The sequence below is a fragment of the Lithobates pipiens genome, unplaced genomic scaffold (genome assembly GCF_037356315.1).
Source record: "Lithobates pipiens isolate NorthernLeopardFrog02 unplaced genomic scaffold, aLitPip1_a1.2 Scaffold_8, whole genome shotgun sequence".
NCBI classification, from domain to species: domain Eukaryota; kingdom Metazoa; phylum Chordata; class Amphibia; order Anura; family Ranidae; genus Lithobates; species Lithobates pipiens.
In genome coordinates this window covers 543,382,429-543,404,001 of record NW_027507903.1, presented here as the reverse complement: position 1 = coordinate 543,404,001, position 21,573 = coordinate 543,382,429, and the positions used below count along the sequence as shown (strand labels likewise).

Genomic DNA, 21,573 nt, shown 5'->3' with positions numbered 1-21,573 from the left:
CATGCGCAGTACGCAACAACGTCACTTCCGCAGCATCCTGTGATAGGCAGCAAAATGTGACACTACAGGGGAATGTTATTTAACCACCTCAGTACAGTGCAGTTACACCCCCTTCCTGACCAGACCAATTTTCAGCTTTCAGCACTCTCACAGTTTGAATGACAATTACTCAGTCATCCAACACTGTATCCATATGAAACTTGCGTCCTTTTTTCCACACAAATAGAGCTTTCTTTTAGTGGTATTTAATCACTAGTGGGTTTTTTATTTTTTGTGCTATAAATAAAATAAAATGTAAATTTTGTGAAAAAAATGCCTTTTTCTTCGTTTCTGTTATAAATTTTTGCTAATTAGTAATTTTTCTTCAGAAATTTTGGCCAAAATTTATACTGCTACTTATCTTTGGTAAAAATAACCCACATTAGTGTATATTATTTGGTCTTTGTGAAAGTTATAGAGTCTACAAACTATGGTGCCAATCACTGAAAATTGATCACTTCTGATCAGACCTTCAGTACATCAGGTGTACCTCATTTCTTGAGACACTAACAAGTCAGGAAAGTACAAATACCCCCCAAATGACCCCTTTTTACAAAGTAGACATTCCAAGGTATTAAGTAAGTAGCATGGTGAGTTTTTTTAAGTTGTCATTTTTTCCCACAATTCTTTGCAAAATGAAGATTTTTTTTTTTTTTTACTAAATTGTCATATTATCAGGTTATTTCTCACACACAGCATATGCATACAACAAATTACACCCCAAAATACATTCTACTACTCTTCCCGAGTACGGCGATACCACATGTGTGAGACTTTTACACAGCCTGGCCACATACAGAGCACCAACATTGATGTAGTACCTTCAGACGTTCTACGAGCAAAAATTACGCATCTCGTTTCTCAACCACCTATTACACTTTTGAAGGCCCTGGAGTACCAGGACAATGGAATTTCCCATTAAATTACCCCATTTTGGAAAGCAAACACCCCAACGTATAATCTGTGAGGCATAATGAGTCTTTTGAACGGTTCATTTTTTTCCAGATGTGGAAAAAAATTAAAACGCTTTTTTTTTTTTTTACACAAAATTGTCAATTTATAAGATATTTCTAACACATAGCATGTATATAGCAAAAATTACACCCCAAAATACATTCTGCTACTCCTCCTGAGTATGGCGATACCACATGTGTAGGACTTTTACACAGCCTGGCCACATAGAGAGGCCGAACATTGAAGTAGTACGTTCAGGCGTTCTAGAAGCATAAATGACACATCTCATTTCATTCCTACCCATCACACTTTTGAAGGTCCTGGACCACCAGGACAGTGAAATTACCCACAAAATGACCCCATTTTGGAAAGCAAACACCCCAACGTATATTCTATGAGACATGGGCTGCAAATAGGTACTCGGGTACTCTGATGGCCTGGTGACAGGTGCTCGGGTACCCCGACGGGCCGGGACAGGTGCTCGGGTACCCCGACGGGCCGGGACAGGTGCTCGGGTACCCCGACGGGCCGGGACAGGTGCTCGGGTACCCCGACGGGCCGGGACAGGTGCTCGGGTACCCCGACGGGCCGGGACAGGTGCTCGGGTACCCCGACGGGCCGGGACAGGTACTCGGGTACCCCGACGGGCCGGGACAGGTACTCGGGTACCCCGACGGGCCGGGACAGGTACTCGGGTACCCCGACGGGCCGGGACAGGTACTCGGGTACCCCGACGGGCCGGGACAGGTACTCGGGTACTCTGACGGGCCGGGACAGGTACTCAAATACTCTAATGGACTGTGACAGGTACTCTGATGGACTGTGATTGACAGGTACTATGAGGGGTGGTGACAGGTCCTCTTTATTGGGGGGGGGGCAATCAGTTTGATTGATGTACACTGTATGCGGTAACGAGATGTTACCGCAATCTCCTCCTCACACACGATCGGTGTGTGAGGAAGAGAACCCGGTAACATCCCAATACCGCGGTTTGTTTACATTTTAGTGATCGGCTGTGAAAGGATCACAGCCGATCACGTGGGTAAACAGCCGGCCAATGGCTGTTTACCAGCGTCGGTGACGAGCAGTGTTCCTGGGGAACACGCCGCCACCGACGTGCACGCGCAGCACGCTCGCGATCGCGCGCATGCGCCGTGCACGTTCGGGGTGTGACCATATGTGATCGGCCGTGACTTCATCACGGCCGATCACGTGGTAAACAGCCATAACGAATGGCTGTTCACCCCCTTCGGTGGCGAGCGGTGTCTCCGTGACACGCCGCCACCGAAGAAACAGGGATGCGCACGCACGATCGCGCGCATTCCCTGTTTAAACGGGAGGCCGTCATATGACGGCATCCCGCCACAATAGATGCGCCGCCTGGCCGTCATTTGACGGTCGGCGGTCAGCATCTAGTTAAAGTGGTTTCTCAGCAAAATAAAGCATGGAGACATGGATGGATGGATGATTTTGCTTTGAATATTAAAAATGAATTAAAATAGTGTTTTTGCTTTGTGGCGCTCAGAAACAGTTTAGTATAACTTTAAGGCCCCTTTCACACTGAGGCGCTACTAAACTGCCAGTAAAACACTGAGTGCTTATGAAGAGTTTTCCATTCATTTCAATTGAGAGGGGCATTTTTTCACGGCCCTGCCAGTGCACTGCCCCAGTGTGAAAGCATTCATTGATTTTAATGGAAATAGGTTTTCAGGCACTTTTTTTTTTTTGTGTGAAAGCACCTGAAAAGCACCTCAGTGTGAAAGCGATCTAACTGCTTGCCAACCGCCCATAGCAGATTTACTGCTACACGGTGGCTGCGCTGTGCAGAATCACTTATATAAAATGTTATTCCACACTGCCAGGTTTTTAGCGCGAGTGCGCGCTGCTGACGGCTTGCTCCCACTGTGACGTTACACAGTGGAAGCCAATCAGCCGGTCCCAATCTTCACCAGCACCCGCTGGTCGTTCACCACACTGCCAAAATGCCAGTCTGCCTATGTAAACAAGGGAGACTGTCATTCTGTGAGTACAGAAGACATGGATCCTGTGCTTCTGTAAAGCAGAAACACTGATCCATGTCTTCCACCAGTAAAAGCACCTCCCCCACTACACTGAAACATTAACTAGGCACACCGTTAACCCTTTTATCGACCCTGATGTCAGCCCCTTCCCTGCCAGTGTCATTGCAAATTTATAGCACTGACACTGGTTCCCAAAAAGTGTCAGTTATGTCTAATTTCTCTGGCACAATATCGCAGTCCTGCTATAAGTCATTGATCGTCGCCATTACTAGTAAAAAAATAAAAATATCCCATAGTTTGTAGACGCTAAAACTTTTGCACAAACCAATCAATATAGGCTTATTGAGATTTTTTTTTTTTACCAAAAATATGTAGCAGAATACATATTGGCCTAAATTGATGAAGAAGTTTTTTTTCAATTGGATATGTTTTATAGCAGAAATGTATGTATGTATATATATATATATATATATATATATATATATATATATATATATATATATATATATATATATATATATAGGTTTTTTTTCTTCAAAACTGTCGATTTTTTTTGTTTTTAGCGCAAAAAAAAAAAAAACCCAGTGGTAATCAAATCCCACCAAAAGAAAGCTCTATTTGTGTGAAAAATGCAGTTCCATATCACATAAAAAAATGGCCTGGTCACGAGGAGGGGTAAATCTTCCAGAGGTCAAGTGGTTAAAAATTCATTAAATTGTGTTTTTGCTTTGTGGTGTTCAGATACAGTTTAGTTCTGATCCCCTTTTCTATCAGCAGGCCATAGCAGATATCTGTGGCTGAATTACTGCTGATGAAATACGAAACTGACCAGGATGGGTGTTTCCAGCCAAACGCTTATTTTCCACTATCCCTCATCCAGGCATTCATACACACCAGGCAACCTGGTCAGAATGAAAATAAAAAGGACCAGGCAGATTGGAATAATTGACTTTCATTGCGATAATGAACTTTCATTGGGTGTTTCATAGTTGCATTCAGCCTATTGCATTAGGGTGTGCATCCCAAAACACAAACACACATGCCTTTCACTACAGCCTCAGCTGCATGGGACAGTGAAAGAATGGGAAGTACTCTGTGCTGAGAGGCTTCCTGTTCATCCACAAATTGAAGCCTAGTAAACACAGTTTACTACTATGCTTCAGTTATGCATGAACGCAGCGAGTGTGTCCATGGTGTTAATTTAGAAAAGGAAGGGTCCGGTAAATTACATATTTGCTGGCCCCTTCCCCTGCTATCCACCCTAAAACATCCCTCCCAGCAGACGAGAGGAGAGGTGAGAAGAGAAGTCACCAGCACTGTTGGGGGGGAGCCCAAACAGTAGGGGGAATCGGCACCGTGCATAGTGATTAGGGTGTGCCCAGGCACACCTGCACACCTCCTGTGCAGGCCCATGGGGTGTTTACAATCAAATCTAAAGTCAACCAAATGGTAATAAGACTATCTATTTTCTCAAATTTTCAGTATTATTAACTGGAAAAAAGGACTCTAAGATCCGATTATTTCGATTGAATGGAACATAACACACGAATAAAGGAATCGGTGCATGTGAGCCGTTACCTGGCTTTGAGGGCAGGAGCTGGGAAGCAGGGCCGGGACAAGGGGGTGGGCAAAAGGGGAGTAGGAGTATTATTCTAGTTGGGGAAATTTGGGGGAACGCTAAGAGTGATTTAGGGGGGTTTGTGTTGGGAGGGGTGATGGGCGGGGAAGAAGATTCGTGCTGGAGGGGATTTTGGGGGTAGAGGAGTTCTGCTAGGAGAAGGTATTTCAGCAGGGGGTAGATTTGTACTGGGATGAGGGGGAATTGATGCTTTGGGGATTTTTGCTGACACATAATGCTCATACATCTTGGGGGGCGCAGGTTGACATGTTCGCCCTGGGCAATAGGTGACCTTGTCCCAGCACTGAATAGGCTACATACTAATACTTTCATTATTATACTATATGAATCATGTCAGAATATATCAAGGTGTTATCTATTGTTTATTAATTCTATATACGTTTACCATGTATTTATTGGATATTTAATAGGAATCATTAAACATGTTTTTGCAAACCTATTTTCTAGTAGTGTGCTTCATATAAAGTCCCAACTAACCCCCCTATTTTTATATAGGAAATTTGAAGTGGCGGTAGAAGATGTGTACTAGGAGGGGAAATTTTAGGGGTAGAGGATTTTTACTAGGAGGATTGGTGATTTTTTTTTTTTGGGTGGTGGGGCATTTGAGGTGCGGGGATTTGGGGGATGGGGGGAAATATTTGTGCTGAGATGAGGTATTTCAGCATAGGTCCATATTTGTACTGGGATAAGGGGGGGGGGGATTTATGCTTAGGGGGTAAGCAAGCAGATTAGTGCTCAGTGTTTTTGTGAGGGGGGTTCGCTGACACATAATGCTCATGCATATGGGAGGGGGCACAGTTTGGCATGTTCGCCCTGGGCTCTAGATGACCTTGTCCCGACACAGCTGGGAAGGGTTGCCACAATCATAGGTAGGGTTCACTGTCAGTATGCATTGCATGTCATGGCTAGTTTGCTGTCCATAACTGAAACAGCACATTGTCAAAGCACAACACCTTTCCCTTTGTTTATGAGATTATATTATATATTATTATTTTTTTCCTTCATCTTAGAGCTGGATTATTGTGGTGGTCCTACACTATCCCCTGAGGAAGCCATCACTGGCGAAATATGTTGGGGTTCAACATCCATCTATGACCACTTTTTCCTTCTCCTTTAGGTCACCAGCAAACCAATATTTGAATTGTGTATGCTCTATCATTGATTTTAACTATTTCTATATCCCCGGTTTATCCTTGGCTTTATCCTTTTGTACTTAATAAAAATAAATGATATTCTTATGTAACTTGTTATGACTCAATTGTTGGTAGCACCGCTATAATCCCAACCTTTCCCTTTGTTGTACACTGAACTGTGTTGAATTCTCTTCTACCGTCAGCCAGCAGAAAGAGCAAGCACATGCAGAAATGTCTGTTATTTCACAATCAAATAAATCCTTCGCTAGATTCTTGCAGTTATAAATCACAGACAACCACAGGACCGTATGTGAAAAGTTATTCCGGAGGTGCTCGGGAGATTTTAATCACATGGCAGTGAGATTTTTGTTTAACCCTTTATTGACAGCTGCCTCTGGTAAAGTCAATGTCCTGCATTTATTGGCACTGTCAAGAAGGAGTTAACTGTCTAAAAATTCACCTGTAGGCCCAGTCTATGATTGGCGGAAAGGGGGGGGGTCATTATCTCAGCCATCATTCTCATATTGCACCTTGCAGGCTACACCTGTTTGTAAATGATCACAGGAGGTTGATGGACACAAAACGTCAGGGGGAAAGTAGACCCCGGGGTGCCAAGTAACTAACCCTGGGACTGGAAGTCTGGAAAAGTCACACACACAGAATACACATCGCTTGGGGCTCATGACATTGGGAGGGGCCAGAGGATCATATTAAGCAGAAACCGATTTACAATATTTATTGTCGGCAAGGGGAGAGGTACTTGCCATGATTGCACTATCACCGGCAATCACTGTGCAAACTCTGTCCATGCAAATTTTGGACTATAGATAAGGGAAGGGGTGCAAAGGAATGGCAATCTGGAAAATCCTGAGCATTTGCTTTTCCATCACCCAGTGTCCGACGTAGGATGATGTCAGGCCTAGAGATGCAAGATCATAGTCCATTCTGACCATAACCACATGGATGGAAGAACGTCAACACGTTTACCCCCCCCCACGTATGAAAAATATACTGCCCATTTTTCTAGGGGAAGAGAAAAAAAAAAAAAAAAAGGAGTACAGTAAAACCTTGGATTGCGAGCATAATTTGTTCAGGAAACATGCTTGTAATCCAAAGCACTCTTATATCAAAGCAAATTTCCCCATAAGAAATAATGGAATCTCAGATGATTCGTTACACAACCATTTATTCATAGGTCCTTCAGTTTATAGTTCATATAAAAAGATTATAGCAAAATCCAGCAGGAGGTACAGTAGGGGTAGGCAACCTTTTGAGCACTGTGTGCCGAAAAATGTTTTAAGTATGACAATTTTATAACAAAAAAAGTCAACTTCACACTCTCAATCACGAAAAGGATTTTTTATAAAAGCAAACGCCGTAAACTACTTGAATAGTAGTGAGAAATTAACATCCTGCACTCTCACGCCTCTGATCAGTCCCAATTCCTACAATTTCACACCTCAGAGCACTGTCCCCCTTGCTCTTCTCTCCCACCACTGTCCCCCCCTGCTCTTCTCTCCCACCACTGAACCCCCTGCTCTACTCTCCCACCACTGAACCCCCTGCTCTACTCTCCCACCACTGAACCCCCTGCTCTACTCTCCCACCACTGAACCCCCTGCTCTACTCTCCCACCACTGAACCCCCTGCTCTACTCTCCCACCGCTGAACCCCCTTCTCATCCCTCCCACTACTGTACCTCCTGTACATCTGCCCCACCACTGTATCCCCTTGCTTTCCCACCACTGTAACCCCGCTGCTCATCTGCCCCACCACTGTACCTACCTGCACATCTGCTCCACAGCTGTATCCCCATGCTCTTCTGTCTCACCGCTGAATTGCCTTCTCATCTGTCTTAATGCTGAACCCATCTGCTCATCTGCCCCACCAATACACCTCCTTTTCACATCTGCCCCACTGCTCTACCCCCCTGCTTTTCTGTCCTACCACTGTACCACCTTCTCACCTGGCCCAGCACTGTAACCCCCCTGGCTCATCTCTTCCACCACTGTACCTCCCTGCACATCTGCCCACTGTTGTACCCTCCTGCTCATTTTCCCCACCAATGTACCCTCTTCTCATCTATGATATGCCCGATATGCAGAGTGGTGAAAGGAAGCAGAGATGAGACACATCTACCTGTCCTGGCATTCTCATCCTGCTGATCCACGTCTCGCATCCAGCCCATGTGCTTGTATGTGATGTATGTGATGTATGCAAGGTATGTGATGTCACATACAAGCACCTGGAATGGATGTGTAATGATGAGCTCAGGTCAGGGGCATTTTCTAAAAGCAGTGGGCCTGTGTCCAGGATCATAAGTTGGGCCCCTGCAGCTGAGAAAAAAAAAAAAAAAGGTGTGATTTTCATTGCGCTGAATACTGGCTGGCTTAAAAGGACACAGAGTGGCCAGGGTTCAGTAGTCAGTGACGCAAAGGTTCAGGAATAATTTCAACAAAATTCTCATAAGCTCAACAGTAATTCCACAAACTGTCACCCGATTGTGGTTTTCTCAATTACAGTGAAATCCCTTCTTTCTGAGATTGGTAGTGGCAACCAAGCGAGTCGTCTTCCTCCAGATGGTGGGCAGGGCTAGCAGAACTGTGACTCTGATTGCCCCTCCCCAATAAAGAGGACCTGTCACCAGCCCATCAGAGTACCCGAGTACCTGTCATCAGCCCAGAGTACCCGATTACCTGTCACCAGCTCATTAGAGTACCCTAGTACCTATCTTCAATAGTATAATAGGAAAGAATGAAATTATATGTGTAATTTATGTCCCTAGAACACCAAAATGGGGTCATTTTGTGGGCAATTTCACTGTCCTGGTGCTCCAGGGCCTACAAAAGTGTAATAGGTCGTTAGGAAATTTTATGTGCAATTTATGCTCCTAAAACCCCTGACGGTGCTGCCTGCACGTTGGACCTCTCTGTGTGGCCAGCCTGTGAAAAAGTCACACATGTGGTATCGCCAAACTCGGGAGGAGTAGCAGAATGTATTTTGGGGTGTAATTGAAAGTATACATATGCTGTGTGTGAGAAATAACTTATGAAAATTTTGTTAAAAAAAAAAAAAAAAAAAAAACTCACTATACCTCTTACTAAATACCTTGGACTGTCTACTTTCCAAAAAGGGGTCAGTTGGGGGGTATTTGTACTTTCCTGACATTTCAGGGCCTTAAGAGATGAGATAGGCTGTCAGTGCATCAGGTGTGATCAATTTCCAATAATTTGCACCAATGCTTGTAGATGCTATAACTTTCACACAAACCAAATAATATACACTTATTTGGGTTATTTTTACCAAAGATATGTAGCAGTATAAATGTTGGCCCAAATTTATGAACAAAAATGACTTATTTTCAAAATGTTACCGTATATACTCGAGTATAAGCCGAGATTTTCAGCCTCTTTTTTGAGGCTGAAAGTGCCCCCCTCGGCTTATACTCGAGTCATCGCCGTCTGACTGCTCGATCAGCGTATCGAGCAGACAGACGGCGGACATACTACAATTTGAAAGCCGCGCCTCCTTCTCCGCCTCCGCCTGTGATAGGCGGAACACTGAATTTCCCAGCAGCCTGTGTTCCGCCTATCACGGACATCGTCTCATCCTCGTCCGTAGTACGAGGATGAGACGATATCGGTGATAGGCGGAACACAGGCTGCTGGGAAATTCAGTGTTCCGCCTATCACAGGCGGAGGCGGAGGCGGGGCTTTTGAATTTTAGAATGGCCGCCGAGGCGATCCTGGCAAGGCACGGGACGGAGGCAAGGCACGGCACGGGACGGGACGGAGGCAAGGCACGACACGACACGGGACGGAGGCAAGGAGGCAAGGCACGGCACGGGACGGAGGCAAGGAGGCAAGGCACGGCACGGGACGGAGGCAAGGAGGCAAGGCACGGGACGGAGGCTCGGGACACAGGTAGGCTGGACACACACACACACACACACACACACACACACACGGACACACACACACGGACACACACACATGGACACACACACATGGACACACACACACAGGGATGGATGGATGGAGACACACACACACAGGGATGGATGGATGGATGGAGACACACACACACAGGGATGGATGGATGGAGACACACACACACAGGGATGGATGGATGGATGGACACACACACACACACAGGGATGGATGGATGGATGGACACACACACACACACAGGGATGGATGGATGGATGGACACACACACACACAGGGATGGATGGATGGATGGACACACACACACACAGGGATGGATGGATGGATGGACACACACACACACAGGGATGGACGGACACACAGGGACGGACACACACACAGGGATGGACAGGCATATCTCACCCTCGGCTTATACACAAGTCAATAAGTTTGCCAGTTTTTTTGGGGGTAAATTGGGGGCCTCGGCTTATATTCGGGTCGGCCTATACTCGAGTATATACGGTATTATAGAAACTAAAAAAAAAAAGAAGTTTTTTTTTCCAAAATTGTCGCATTTTTTTTTTTATAAAATTCTTTTTATTGAAGTTTACATTTAAGGCAAACAGAAAACGAAAAACAAAAACCACAAAAAAAGGACCACGCAGGGTCCAGTCATTCCTGACTAACATTGATAGCTCCTACCTACCACCCAGAACACCCCCCCCCCACCCCACCCTCCCCAAACCCCCTCCCATATTGTCACAGCTCACAGTGGATCGCAGAGACCCAGGTCAATAACAGAATGTCCCCATTAAATACCTTCATTGATTGCCATTCACATATATGTCCTCAGCCGCTATAGGGCTCTCCCCTCACATATCTACAACCCAAATACCAAAATTGTCGCATTTTTTAACTTATGTTGCAAAAAATAAAAAATCCAGTGGTGATTAAATACCACCAAAAGAAAGCTCTATTTGTGTGAACAAAATTATAAAAATTTTGTTTGGGTACATTGTTGCATGACTGAGTAATTGGCATTCAAAATGCGAGAGTGCTGAAAGCTTAAGATTGGTCTGGGTAGGAAGGGCGTATAAGTGCCCTGTACTGAAGTGGTTAAAGTAGTCATAAAGTCACCCATTTGATTTTTACCTACTATAATAAGGCTTACCTGTGGATACAGTAAATATTTCGTAAACATACGCCGTTTAGAAGATATTTACTTTAGCAGTAGCCGGTGACATAACCGTCATATGCGCCCTGAAGTTTGAAGACCCCGCAGTGGTGAAAGTTGGCCACTGGAAGGCTTCATTTTAAGGCAAGTTGTCATAATGTCGTTTATGGTGCATACTAACACCTTATGACATTATCCTGCAGGGGCCCAACTTTTATTTATTTTTACAGTACCACTTTAAACATTGTGTGGGCCTCTTCTGCCTACCTGGTAATCTGGCACTGAAGGAGGAGAGGGGAGGCAGGGTACAATTAATGTTGATTCATAATTAAAAGCATAGTACATTTTACAACAGGGGCCAGCAACCTTTTTTCAACTTAAAGTGGAAGTAAACTCCCCTATCGTTTTCAGCCAAGGAAGCTGCCATCTTTGCCTCTGTTTAATCTTCAACTGCTATGGTGCTGCACATGTGATTCGTTATGACACCAGCCATTGGATGGTTTGATAGTTTGGCTGAGAGCAGAGCCAATGTGCAGTTAGCATTCCCGGCATGCCTTTTTTTTTAACTGTTTAAATCGATGGGTTTACTTCCACTTTAAGGGCCGGATTCAATGTGTGTGAATTCATGGAGGGCTGCATTTATCCGCTAATAAATTAAGATAATAATAATCCTAACATAGTAATAATAACAGTACAAATTTATCTCACTTTAAGGTGCTTCACTAATACAAAACCAGTTCCCCCTGAGGAAGCATGTGGCTGGGAATTCTGATTTTACTGCCACCTCCCCCATCCTGGCACCCAAGCCCTCCCTGCCAGAATTGTCTCAAGATGTGGTTCCTGTCCCTAGGGAAAATGGGGTTCCTGCCCTTAGGGGAGATGGGAGCCCAGTCCCCAAGTGAGAAGGCACCCCCCCCTTTATTGCAGTGTCCTCTGTACCCCTATAGCAGTGTTCTCTGTCTTCCTTCACATCACTCCCATAGTGTCCTCTGCCCTCTCCCCCCATAGCAAGTTTCCTGTGCCCCCCAAAGAAGTGTCCTCTGTCCCCTGCACCCCCCCACTGTAGTATCCTCTGCCCCCTTCCCCCCATAGCAAGTTTCCTGTGCCCCCCAAAGAAGTGTCCTCTGTCCCCTGCACCCCCCACTGTAGTGTCCTCTGCCCCCTCCCCCCATAGCAAGTTTCCTGTGCCCCCCAAAGAAGTGTCTTCTGTTCCCCCTGCACCCCCCCCCACTGTAGTGTCCTCTGACCCCTTGCACCCCACCCCACACAAACACATTGTGTAGGTAGAACTCTCCTACCTTACACAGGTGTACAGAAGAGCCGAGATCAGTATCACAGGGCTGAATGGGGGCGGGAACTGCTGAAGGTAACTTTTCACATTAGCAGGCTGGTGACTGGTTGCTGGATTGCTCGGCAACCAATCACCTACTGTTTAACGTAAAACGTTAAAGTGGAATTTCACCTGCCCCGTTAAAAATTTAAAGTCAGCAGCTACACATACTGTAGCTGCTGACTTTTAACATTAGGACACTTACCTATCCTGGAGTCCAGCGATGTCGGCTGGTCGGGTGCTGCCACCGCCATTGTGGGTAAGGGAACCCTGCAGCGTAGCATTTTGGCTTCACGGCTGGGTCCCTACTGCACATGTGCGCCGTGCTCTCTCACTTGCCCGGCAGAAGGGTAGGGAGGAGGGGGGCTGAGCCGCTGATGTAATTCGATGCGGCCCGGTCTCCCAGAAGTGGGGACAGGGTACCTGTAAAAAAACAGGTATCCGCTCCCCCACCCAAAAGGTGCCAAATGTGGCACCGGAGGGGGGGGGGAAATCAGATAAGCTGAAATTCAACTTTTGGGTGGAACTCCGCTTTAACTCCAGCGCTTCCCACCCCCACCCAGCCCTATCATACCAGCCTTTCGCCGCTGTCCAATGAAGATGAGAACAGAGAAAATGTCTGCGGGCCAGGTGCCCGTGAATTTATCATGGGCACTGATGGGCCAGACATTTAGCGGTGGCCGGCGGGGTGTGGCCACTGACCCCTGCTTTACAACAAATTTTTTTTTTTTAATAGGCCCCCTGCAAGTTTGTTTCATAATGTGCTTTGGTGATGCCCAGGAGTCACCATAGTGACTGTATATGTACCAGTAAGGTTATCGGCTGGAGCCGCTGTGCCCATCTACTAAACAGCACACATTTATGCTGTTCCCAGGGAGCTACAGGCAGGGCCGGATCTAGCCCATCTGATCTGGAGGTGCAGGAAAAGTCAGGGGGCAAAATGTCAATACTATGTGCGAGTCACTGACAGTGTCACACAGTGTGATAGACAACCCGTATTCCCTGTTCACCTGCCATGCTTCTGTATCACGAGTCACCACCTGGAAGTAAAGTCTGGCTGGTAGTGCAGAGGAATGCACAGGGACAATGCATTAGGCTGTCCCTTTATATCAGACGTCCCTATCAGCATCTCCATCAGTCAGAGTCCCCCCTTACATCAGGTTTCCCTATCCAAGTCCTCCCTAATATCAGAGTACCCTCAGGGTCCCCACCTTACATCAAGGTCCCCATCAGAGTACCCCCTTATATTAGTGTCTCCATCAGAGTTCCACCTTACATTAGGTGTCCTTCTCAGAGTACCCCCCCCCCCCAACATTAGGCTCCCCATCAAATTCCCCTCCCCCCACCCCACATCAATGTCCCCATCAGAATCCCCACCTTACGCCAGGTGTCTTCATCAGAGTCCCCCCTTACATCACGCTTCCCTATCTGAGTTCTCCCCCATATCAGGGTCCACATCAGAGTACCCCCCTAAATCAGCTGTCTATCAGCGTCTCCATCAGAGTTCCACCTTACATTAGGTGTCCTTCTCAGAGTACCCCCCACATTAGGCTCCCCATCAGAATCCCCACCTTACATCAGGTGCCCCCTCAGCATCTCCATCAGATTCCCCCTTACATCAGATGTCTATGCGAGTCCTCCCCCATCAGAGTCCCCCCTTACATCAGGTGTACCTATCAGCATCTCCATCAGAGTCCCGCTTACATCAGGTGTCCCCAACCGAGTTCTCCCCAATATCAGGGTCGCCATCTTACAAAGGGTGTTTTCAGAGTCCCCCCTTACATCAGGGGTCCCTATCAGAGCCCCCCTCCCACCAAATTAAGGTCCCCATCAAAGTCCCACCCCATAACAAGTTCCCCATCAGAGCGAACATCAGCACCTCCCCCCTCCACACACACATATATCAGTGTGTCTTCATCAGAGTGCCCCCTTACATCAGGTGTCCCTATCTGAGTCCTCCCCCATATCATGGTCCCCCTTTACATCAGGTGTCCCTATCAGCATCTCCATCAGTCAGAGCTCCCCCTTACATCAGGTTTCCCTATCCAAGGCCTCCCTAATATCAGGGTCCCCACCTTACATTGGGTGTCCTCAGAGCCCCCCCCCTTACATCAAGATCCCCATAAGAGTCCCCCTTACATCAGGGTGCCCTATCAGAGTCTCCATAAGAGTTCCACCTTACATCAGGTGTCCCTATCAGAACCCCTCTACCACCACATTAGGGTCCCTATCAAAGCCAAACAGAACACACACACACACACACACACACACACACACACACATCAGGGACCCCACCATTGGGGGGGTGGGGGTCAGGTCAGGCAGGACTGAGAGATGGGATCCCAGAGCAGGGATCAGAGCCCAGAGGAGAATTCAGGCAGGACTGTGAGATCACAGAAGGCTCTTCCTGTAACAGTGATCAACTTGGGTACAACCAGCCTGTCAGATTTTACACGTGATTATTGCTGGTGGCTAATATAGCCGCTAACAGCAATCACTGTGTTCTGCCAGCGGGGATGGCTCCCCCTGCCCCTCTGCCCGGAGAACTGACTGTGTTGATGGGGAAATTGAGCAATTTTCTTTCCTGCAAACCGTGGTTGCAGTAGAGAAAACCACTTTGTCTAGGGTCAGCTTTACTGTAGAGTTCACTATCACTTTAAGATCCACTTTAAACCAGCATTGTCCAAGTAAAACAGATTTACCGACCTCTGCACTTTACTTTGCTGCGGGCACAGAAAATATAGTCCCAGCTCATACGTCAGATCCCTTGGATATTTCCTGATCTCAGAGCACCTGTGGGACATTTGCCAACCCTTATCCCAGGTCTACAATGTGAGCACAAGAACACAATCCATTATGTCACACACACATATCCCAGGATGCTTTGTACCGACACCTCAACCCCCCAGGAACATTCAATAAAATTGCAAGGACAGTTACAGCAACATGCACATGGATCAGGAAAACTTCACCTGCCATCACTGTACACTGCAATCTGCTCACCAGTCTGTGCCATTGATTGCCCCTTAGGCATGCACACAGGCTGCAGAGTTGGCATAGACTAAGCCTCACCATACATGGTACAATCTGATCATATGATCAACTTCAGATTTACCAAAACTATGTAATATACGAGGATATTCCAATAGATGTTTCTCCCTAGTTGTTGGCAGATCCAAAGGAGATTGTCCAATCTGATGGTAATGTGTATGGTGGTCTGAGTGAAGTGCCATGTAGTGCAGGTGCCATAGCTGGCAGAATCCTCTCTCCATGGCACCTCTGATTTCCTCTGCCCCATACAATCCAGGAGGGGCTGCAACATTGTATCCAACAATCCATCAATATTTATAAACGGGACAGGAAGCAGATTGTAAGCTTTGTGCCAAAAGTCTAAACAGAAAGTTTTATGTGGGATTTGTAGGCGATGAGTGTGAGCTGGTGGTGTGGTGCCAGTGTGCAGGGGGGCAGGGATGTCACACTCACCCACTCCGAACCTCTCCCTCTTACTGGGGATCCAGCGGGCCATAGTACATAAGGCGATCGGTGCTGGAAGTTACCGTGCTGGGCTCAGCCCTCCCCCTGCTGATCTCCCATCTCCACCATCATCCACACTGACTCACAGGGAAGGAGGAGGGAGGAGGGCTGCCTGGTGCAGAGGACGGGGTGGGAGGGGTCACAGGGCTGGGGTAGGAGGGGCATGGGCAGCAGATGGTGAATGGGATGGAGGGAAGCGAGCAGCCTGGGAAGTTACGGGAGCGATGCCTGTCTTCATGACACTGCCTGCTGTAGCCTTCTGTGATCACATAGTCCTGCCTGATCCCTCCTCTGGGATCTGATCTCACAGTCCTGCCTGATCCCTCCTCTGGGATCCCATCTCATAGTCCTGCCTGATCCCTCCTCTGGGATCTGATCTCACAGTCCTGCCTGATCCCTCCTCTGGGATCCCATCTCATAGTCCTGCCTGATCCCTCCTCTGGGATCTGATCTCACAGTCCTGCCTGATCCCTCCTCTGGGATCCCATCTCATAGTCCTGCCTGATCCCTCCTCTGGGATCTGATCTCACAGTCCTGCCTGATCCCTCCTCTGGGATCCCATCTCATAGTCCTGCCTGATCCCTCCTCTGGGATCTGATCTCACAGTCCTGCCTGATCCCTCCTCTGGGATCCCATCTCATAGTCCTGCCTGATCCCTCCTCTGGGATCTGATCTCACAGTCCTGCCTGATCCCTCCTCTGGGATCCCATCTCATAGTCCTGCCTGATCCCTCCTCTGGGATCTGATCTCACAGTTCTGCCTGATCCCTCCTCTGGGATCCCATCTCATAGTCCTGCCTGATCCCTCCTCTGGGATCTGATCTCACAGTCCTGTCTGATCCCTCCTCTGGGATCCCATCTCATAGTCCTGCCTGATCCCTCCTCTGGGATCTGATCTCACAGTCCTGTCTGATCCCTCCTCTGGGATCCCATCTCATAGTCCTGCCTGATCCCTCCTCTGGGATCTGATCCTATAGTCCTGCCTGATCCCTCCACTGGGATCTGATCCTGCCTGATCCCTCCTCTGGGATCTGATCTCACAGTCCTGCCTGATCCCTCCTCTGGGATCCCATCTCATAGTCCTGCCTGATCCCTCCTCTGGGATCTGATCCTATAGTCCTGCCTGATCCCTCCTCTGGGATCCCATCTCATAGTCCTGCCTGATCCCTCCTCTGGGATCTGATCACATAGTCCTGCCTGATCCCTCCACTGGGATATGATCCTGCCTGATCCCTCCTCTGGGATCTGATCTCACAGTCCTGCCTGATCCCTCCTCTGGGATCCCATCTCATAGTCCTGCCTGATCCCTCCTCTGGGATCTGATCCTATAGTCCTGCCTGATCCCTCCTCTGGGATCCCATCTCATAGTCCTGCCTGATCCCTCCTCTGGGATCTGATCACATAGTCCTGCCTGATCCCTCCTCTGGGATCTGATCCTATAGTCCTGCCTGATCCCTCCTCTGGGATCTGATCCTATAGTCTTGCCTGATCCATCCTCTGGGATCTGATCTCACAGTCCTGCCTGATCCCTCCTCTGGGATCTGATCCATCCTCTGGGGTCTGATCTCACAGCCCTGCCTGATCCCTCCTCTGGGCTCTGATCTTACCTGATCCCTCCTCCTGAGTCGGATCCTGCCTGATCCCTCCTCTGGGGTCTGATCTCACAACCCTGCCTGATCCCTTCTTTGGAATCTGATCCTGCCTGATCCCTCCTCTGGGATCCCATCTCACAGTCCTGCCTGATCCCTCCTCTGGGGTCCCATCTCACACAGTGCTGTCTGTGACCCAGGGATCTGTTGGAATGTAACAGGGAGGAGACTGGGCTGAGAGCGAGCAGTGCCGCAGACGGTCACCAGGGGGAGCGCTCCTCACTCGCTACATTGTGAGCAGATTGCTGCAGAAATTGATATAATGTATAAAGTGTAGACAGGGAAATGATTTCTGTAATCAGAGGGATGCTTTCCCGAGAGAAATCCGGAGGATTCTCATTCTGTAAATGAATAAAATAAAATGTAAATGTAAATTCTGCCTGGTACCAGAGATACACTATGTTACCAAAAGTATTGGGACACCTGCCTTTACACTCACATGAACTTTAATGACATCCCAGTCTCAGTCTGTAGGGTTCAATACTAGTGATGACAGGTGCTAAATTTTTTCAGGGAGGGCGGCAAACAACCCCCCCCCCCCCCACACACACACACACTCTCACTCACCCCACACTGACCACACTCGCGGTCATAGCACCGCAGCTTTTCTTCCCAGCCAACTCGATCCGCCTCCTGTCCTGATTTGTGGGGAGAAGACCCCCCATCCAGCCAACTAAATAAATGCTCCTACCCTGTTGCTTGATCGATTGCCCACCAGCCCCTGCACTTACCTCATCCAGATGGTGGCTCCCCCCATGCATTTCCTCCTGGGGGTCACTTCTCCTCCTGGCCATTCAGGAGTTAGGACTCCTGGCCCGCTTCCTGATTGGCAGGGAGGAGAAGCCGGAAGACATTCGCGAATATTAATTTGATAACGTCACACAACTGGGTGGGCTCTAATCATGTGCTTCTTGCAAACAAAAAAAACCCTATTGGAATCCATGCGTGGATTGAAGGGACGGGGTCCCTGCGCCCCTAATAGTCGGGCCGCCACTGTGGAAGACAAAAGTGAATATTGATTCACTAGTGTCACAAGTAGGTGGGTTTGGGAAGCAGTGCTCTGCGCCTCGAGTCCAACCTTTTTCAAGCCAATTAGAGCCTCGGGCTCTAATCATGTGGCTTGAAAAAGAGAAAAAAATAATATAGTACTCTATGGACCGGCGGCTCCTATTCAATATTGAGTTGGCCCACCCTTTGCAGCTTTAACAGCTTCAACTCTCCTGGGAAGGCTTATTACTATTAGGCATGTGTCTATGGGAATATTTGACCATTCTTCCAGAAGGTGGGTTCAAGCACTGATGCTGGACAAGAAGGCCTGGCTCGCAGTCTCCACTCTAATTCATCCCAAATGTGTTCTGTTGGGTTGAGGTCAGGACTCTGTGCAGGCCAGTCAAGTTCCTCTACCCCAAACTCACTCATCCATGTCTTTATGGACCTTGCTTTGTACACTGGTGTGCAGTCATGTTGGAACAGGAGGGGGCCATCCCCAAACTGTTCCCACAACATTAGGAGCATGAAATTGTCCAAAATGTCTTGGTATGCTGATTCCTTAAGAGTTCCCTTCACTGGAACTAACGGGCCAAGCCCAACCCCTGAAAAACAACCACACACCATAATCCCCCCTCCACCAAATGATTTGGACCAGTGCACAAAGCAAGATTTATAAAAACATGGATGAGCGAGTTTGGAGTTGAGGAACGTGACTGTCCTGCACAGAGTCCTGACCTCAACCTGATAGAACACCTTTGGGATGAATTGGAGCGGAGACAGCAAGCCAGGCCTTCTTCTTCAACATCATTGCATGACCTCACAAATGTGCTTTTGGAAGAATGGTCAAACATTCCCATAAACCTTGTGGACAGCCTTCCCAGAAGAGTAGAAGCTGTGCTAACTGCAAAGAGTGGGCCAACTCAATATTGGTCCTGCCTGATTGCATACAATTTGAAAGTGTTTACACTCACATTAGAACCCTCCCCCCCTCACTTCAAAGACCCCCTTTACATTACAACCCCTCCCTTTCACATCAGAGAACCCACCTTATATCACAGCCTTCCTCACTTCGAGCTCCTCATCTCACATCAGAGCCCCCTCTTTCAAATCAGAGCACCTATCTCATATCACAGCCTTCAGAGCCCACCTTTTACATCAGAGCCCCCGTCCCACATTAGAACCCTCCCCCCTAATTTCAGAGTTCCCATTCATATCAGAGCCCCCTCCCTTTTACATCAGCTCTTCTCCTTTCAAATCAGAGCCCCCATTTTACATCACAGCATCCCTCACTTCAGTGTCCCCCCACATCAGAGCCCCCATTTTATATCACAGTCCCCCTCACTTCAGAGCCCCACCTTCACATCTGAGCATCAAGTCCGCTTTTCACATTGAAGTCCACCTTTAACATCAGAGCCTCCCTTCATATCAGAGCCCCCCTTCATATCAGAGCCCCCCTTCATATCAGAGTCCCGCCTTCAAAACAAAGTCCCCAGTCCCTGTCCCACCTTACAATCTATACCACTGCATGCTTGATACAAGGTGGTAAGTGGAGCAGCTTCACTTCCGAATGCTGCAGTGGCCACGGATGTCATCATCCTGTATTGACGCCGTGCATTTTTATGGTGCAGTGGGGCTAACCACCAGTACCATAGCAGCAAATCATATCATCATATTCTGACTGCTTACATTGACTGTTATGGTGCTGGCAGCTGGAACCAATTTTTGGGCTTGGGTAAAATCTCAGCTGTCCCTAGACTCTCCCTCCTCATTGGCTGAGACAGCAGTGGGAGGCCATTGGCTCTCACTGCTGTCAATCACAGCCAGTGAGCCAATGAGGAGAGAGTGGGGGGACGTGTCCGAGCTGCGGCTCTATGTGTCTTATGAATGCATAGAGCAGTGGCTAAGGAGCAGGCAAGCAACTGTGCCCCCAGGGCAAGTGGCTTTCCCCTATGGGCACTGCTCAAGGGGAAAGAGCCAGGAATACAGGGGGGCGAAAATAAGAGGATCAGCGCTCCTCTGTGCAAAACGTATAACATGTTGGTTAACTAAAAAAACAAAGCTTTAATACTACTTTAATTAGAGACCTGCTTTAATGTGTGTCTTTTATACAATTACCAGCCACTTTATTGGGTACACCTTGCTAGTATTGGTTTGGACTCCCTTCTGCCTTCAGAACTGTCCTAATTCTTACTGGCAAAGATTCAGGAAGGTGTTGGAAACATTCCTCAGAGATTTTGGTCCATAGTGACATGATAGCATCACACAGTTGCTGTAGATTTGTCGGCTGCAGATCCGTGATGCGAATATCCCGTTCCACCACATCCCAAAGGTGCTCTATTGGATTGAGATCTAATGACTGTGGAGCTCATTGGAGTACAGTGACCTCATTGCCATGATAAGAAACCAGTTTGAGATGATCTGAGCTTTGTGACATGGAGCACTATCCTGCTGGAAGGAGCCATAAGAAGATGGGTACATTGTAGTCATACAGGGATGGGCATGGTCAGCAACAATACTCAGATAGCACCCTCTAGCGTGTACTTTTAGCAGTGTTGTGTAGGAAAATCTAACTGTGACTCATGCTGTGAATCTGTGAGTCCTAATCGGGTCAGGGTTATTAGAGTTCAGGGCTGGATGACTCATCCTGGCAGCTCTCTGGTGCCTCCCCGTTTCCAGAATATTAAAGAATGGTCTGGATCTAGTGGGCGGGGGGGGGGGGGGGGGGAATAGGAGCTGCCTTGAATATTTATAGGACCTCAGCCAATCCCCAGGAGTGGGCTGGCAGGGGCCTGAGAAAATCCCATAAATAGAGATGGGCCATTCCAGCAGGGGAGTCGGATGGAACATGGACAAGCGGTGCTGAGGAGAGGCTGTCGGTGGCCCTTGAGGGACACCTGCTGGGGAGATGATTTGCCTTGGGTTGGAGCTTGGGAAAGATGGCCTGGAAGGAACCCATCATAGGAGGCAATTGGAGGGATTAATGCCAGAAGAGGCAGTGGGAGAGAGCAAGCCCATACAGTGAGTAGGGATGAGCCGAACACCCCCCGGTTCGGTTCGCACCAGAACTTTCGAACGGACCCCAAATTCGTACGAATGTTAGAACCCCATTGAAGTCTATGGGACTTGAACGTTCGAAATTAAAAGTGCTAATTTTAACGGCTAATATGCAAGATACTGTCCTAAAA

At 47.8% G+C, this 21,573-nt stretch overlaps 1 protein-coding gene across 1 annotated transcript in view; it reads right to left on the bottom strand.

The window, feature by feature from the left end:
- DOCK5 (dedicator of cytokinesis 5) overlaps positions 1–15,867 on the bottom strand; it is a 208,530-nt gene extending 192,663 nt beyond the window's left edge. Inside the window, exon 1 of the mRNA XM_077469742.1 lies at positions 15,700–15,867. Within this exon, the coding sequence (XP_077325868.1) occupies positions 15,700–15,742 (43 nt within the window). The 5' untranslated portion in view covers positions 15,743–15,867. The remainder of the gene's footprint in view (positions 1–15,699) is intronic.
- Between the last annotated feature and the right edge of the window lie 5,706 nt (positions 15,868–21,573).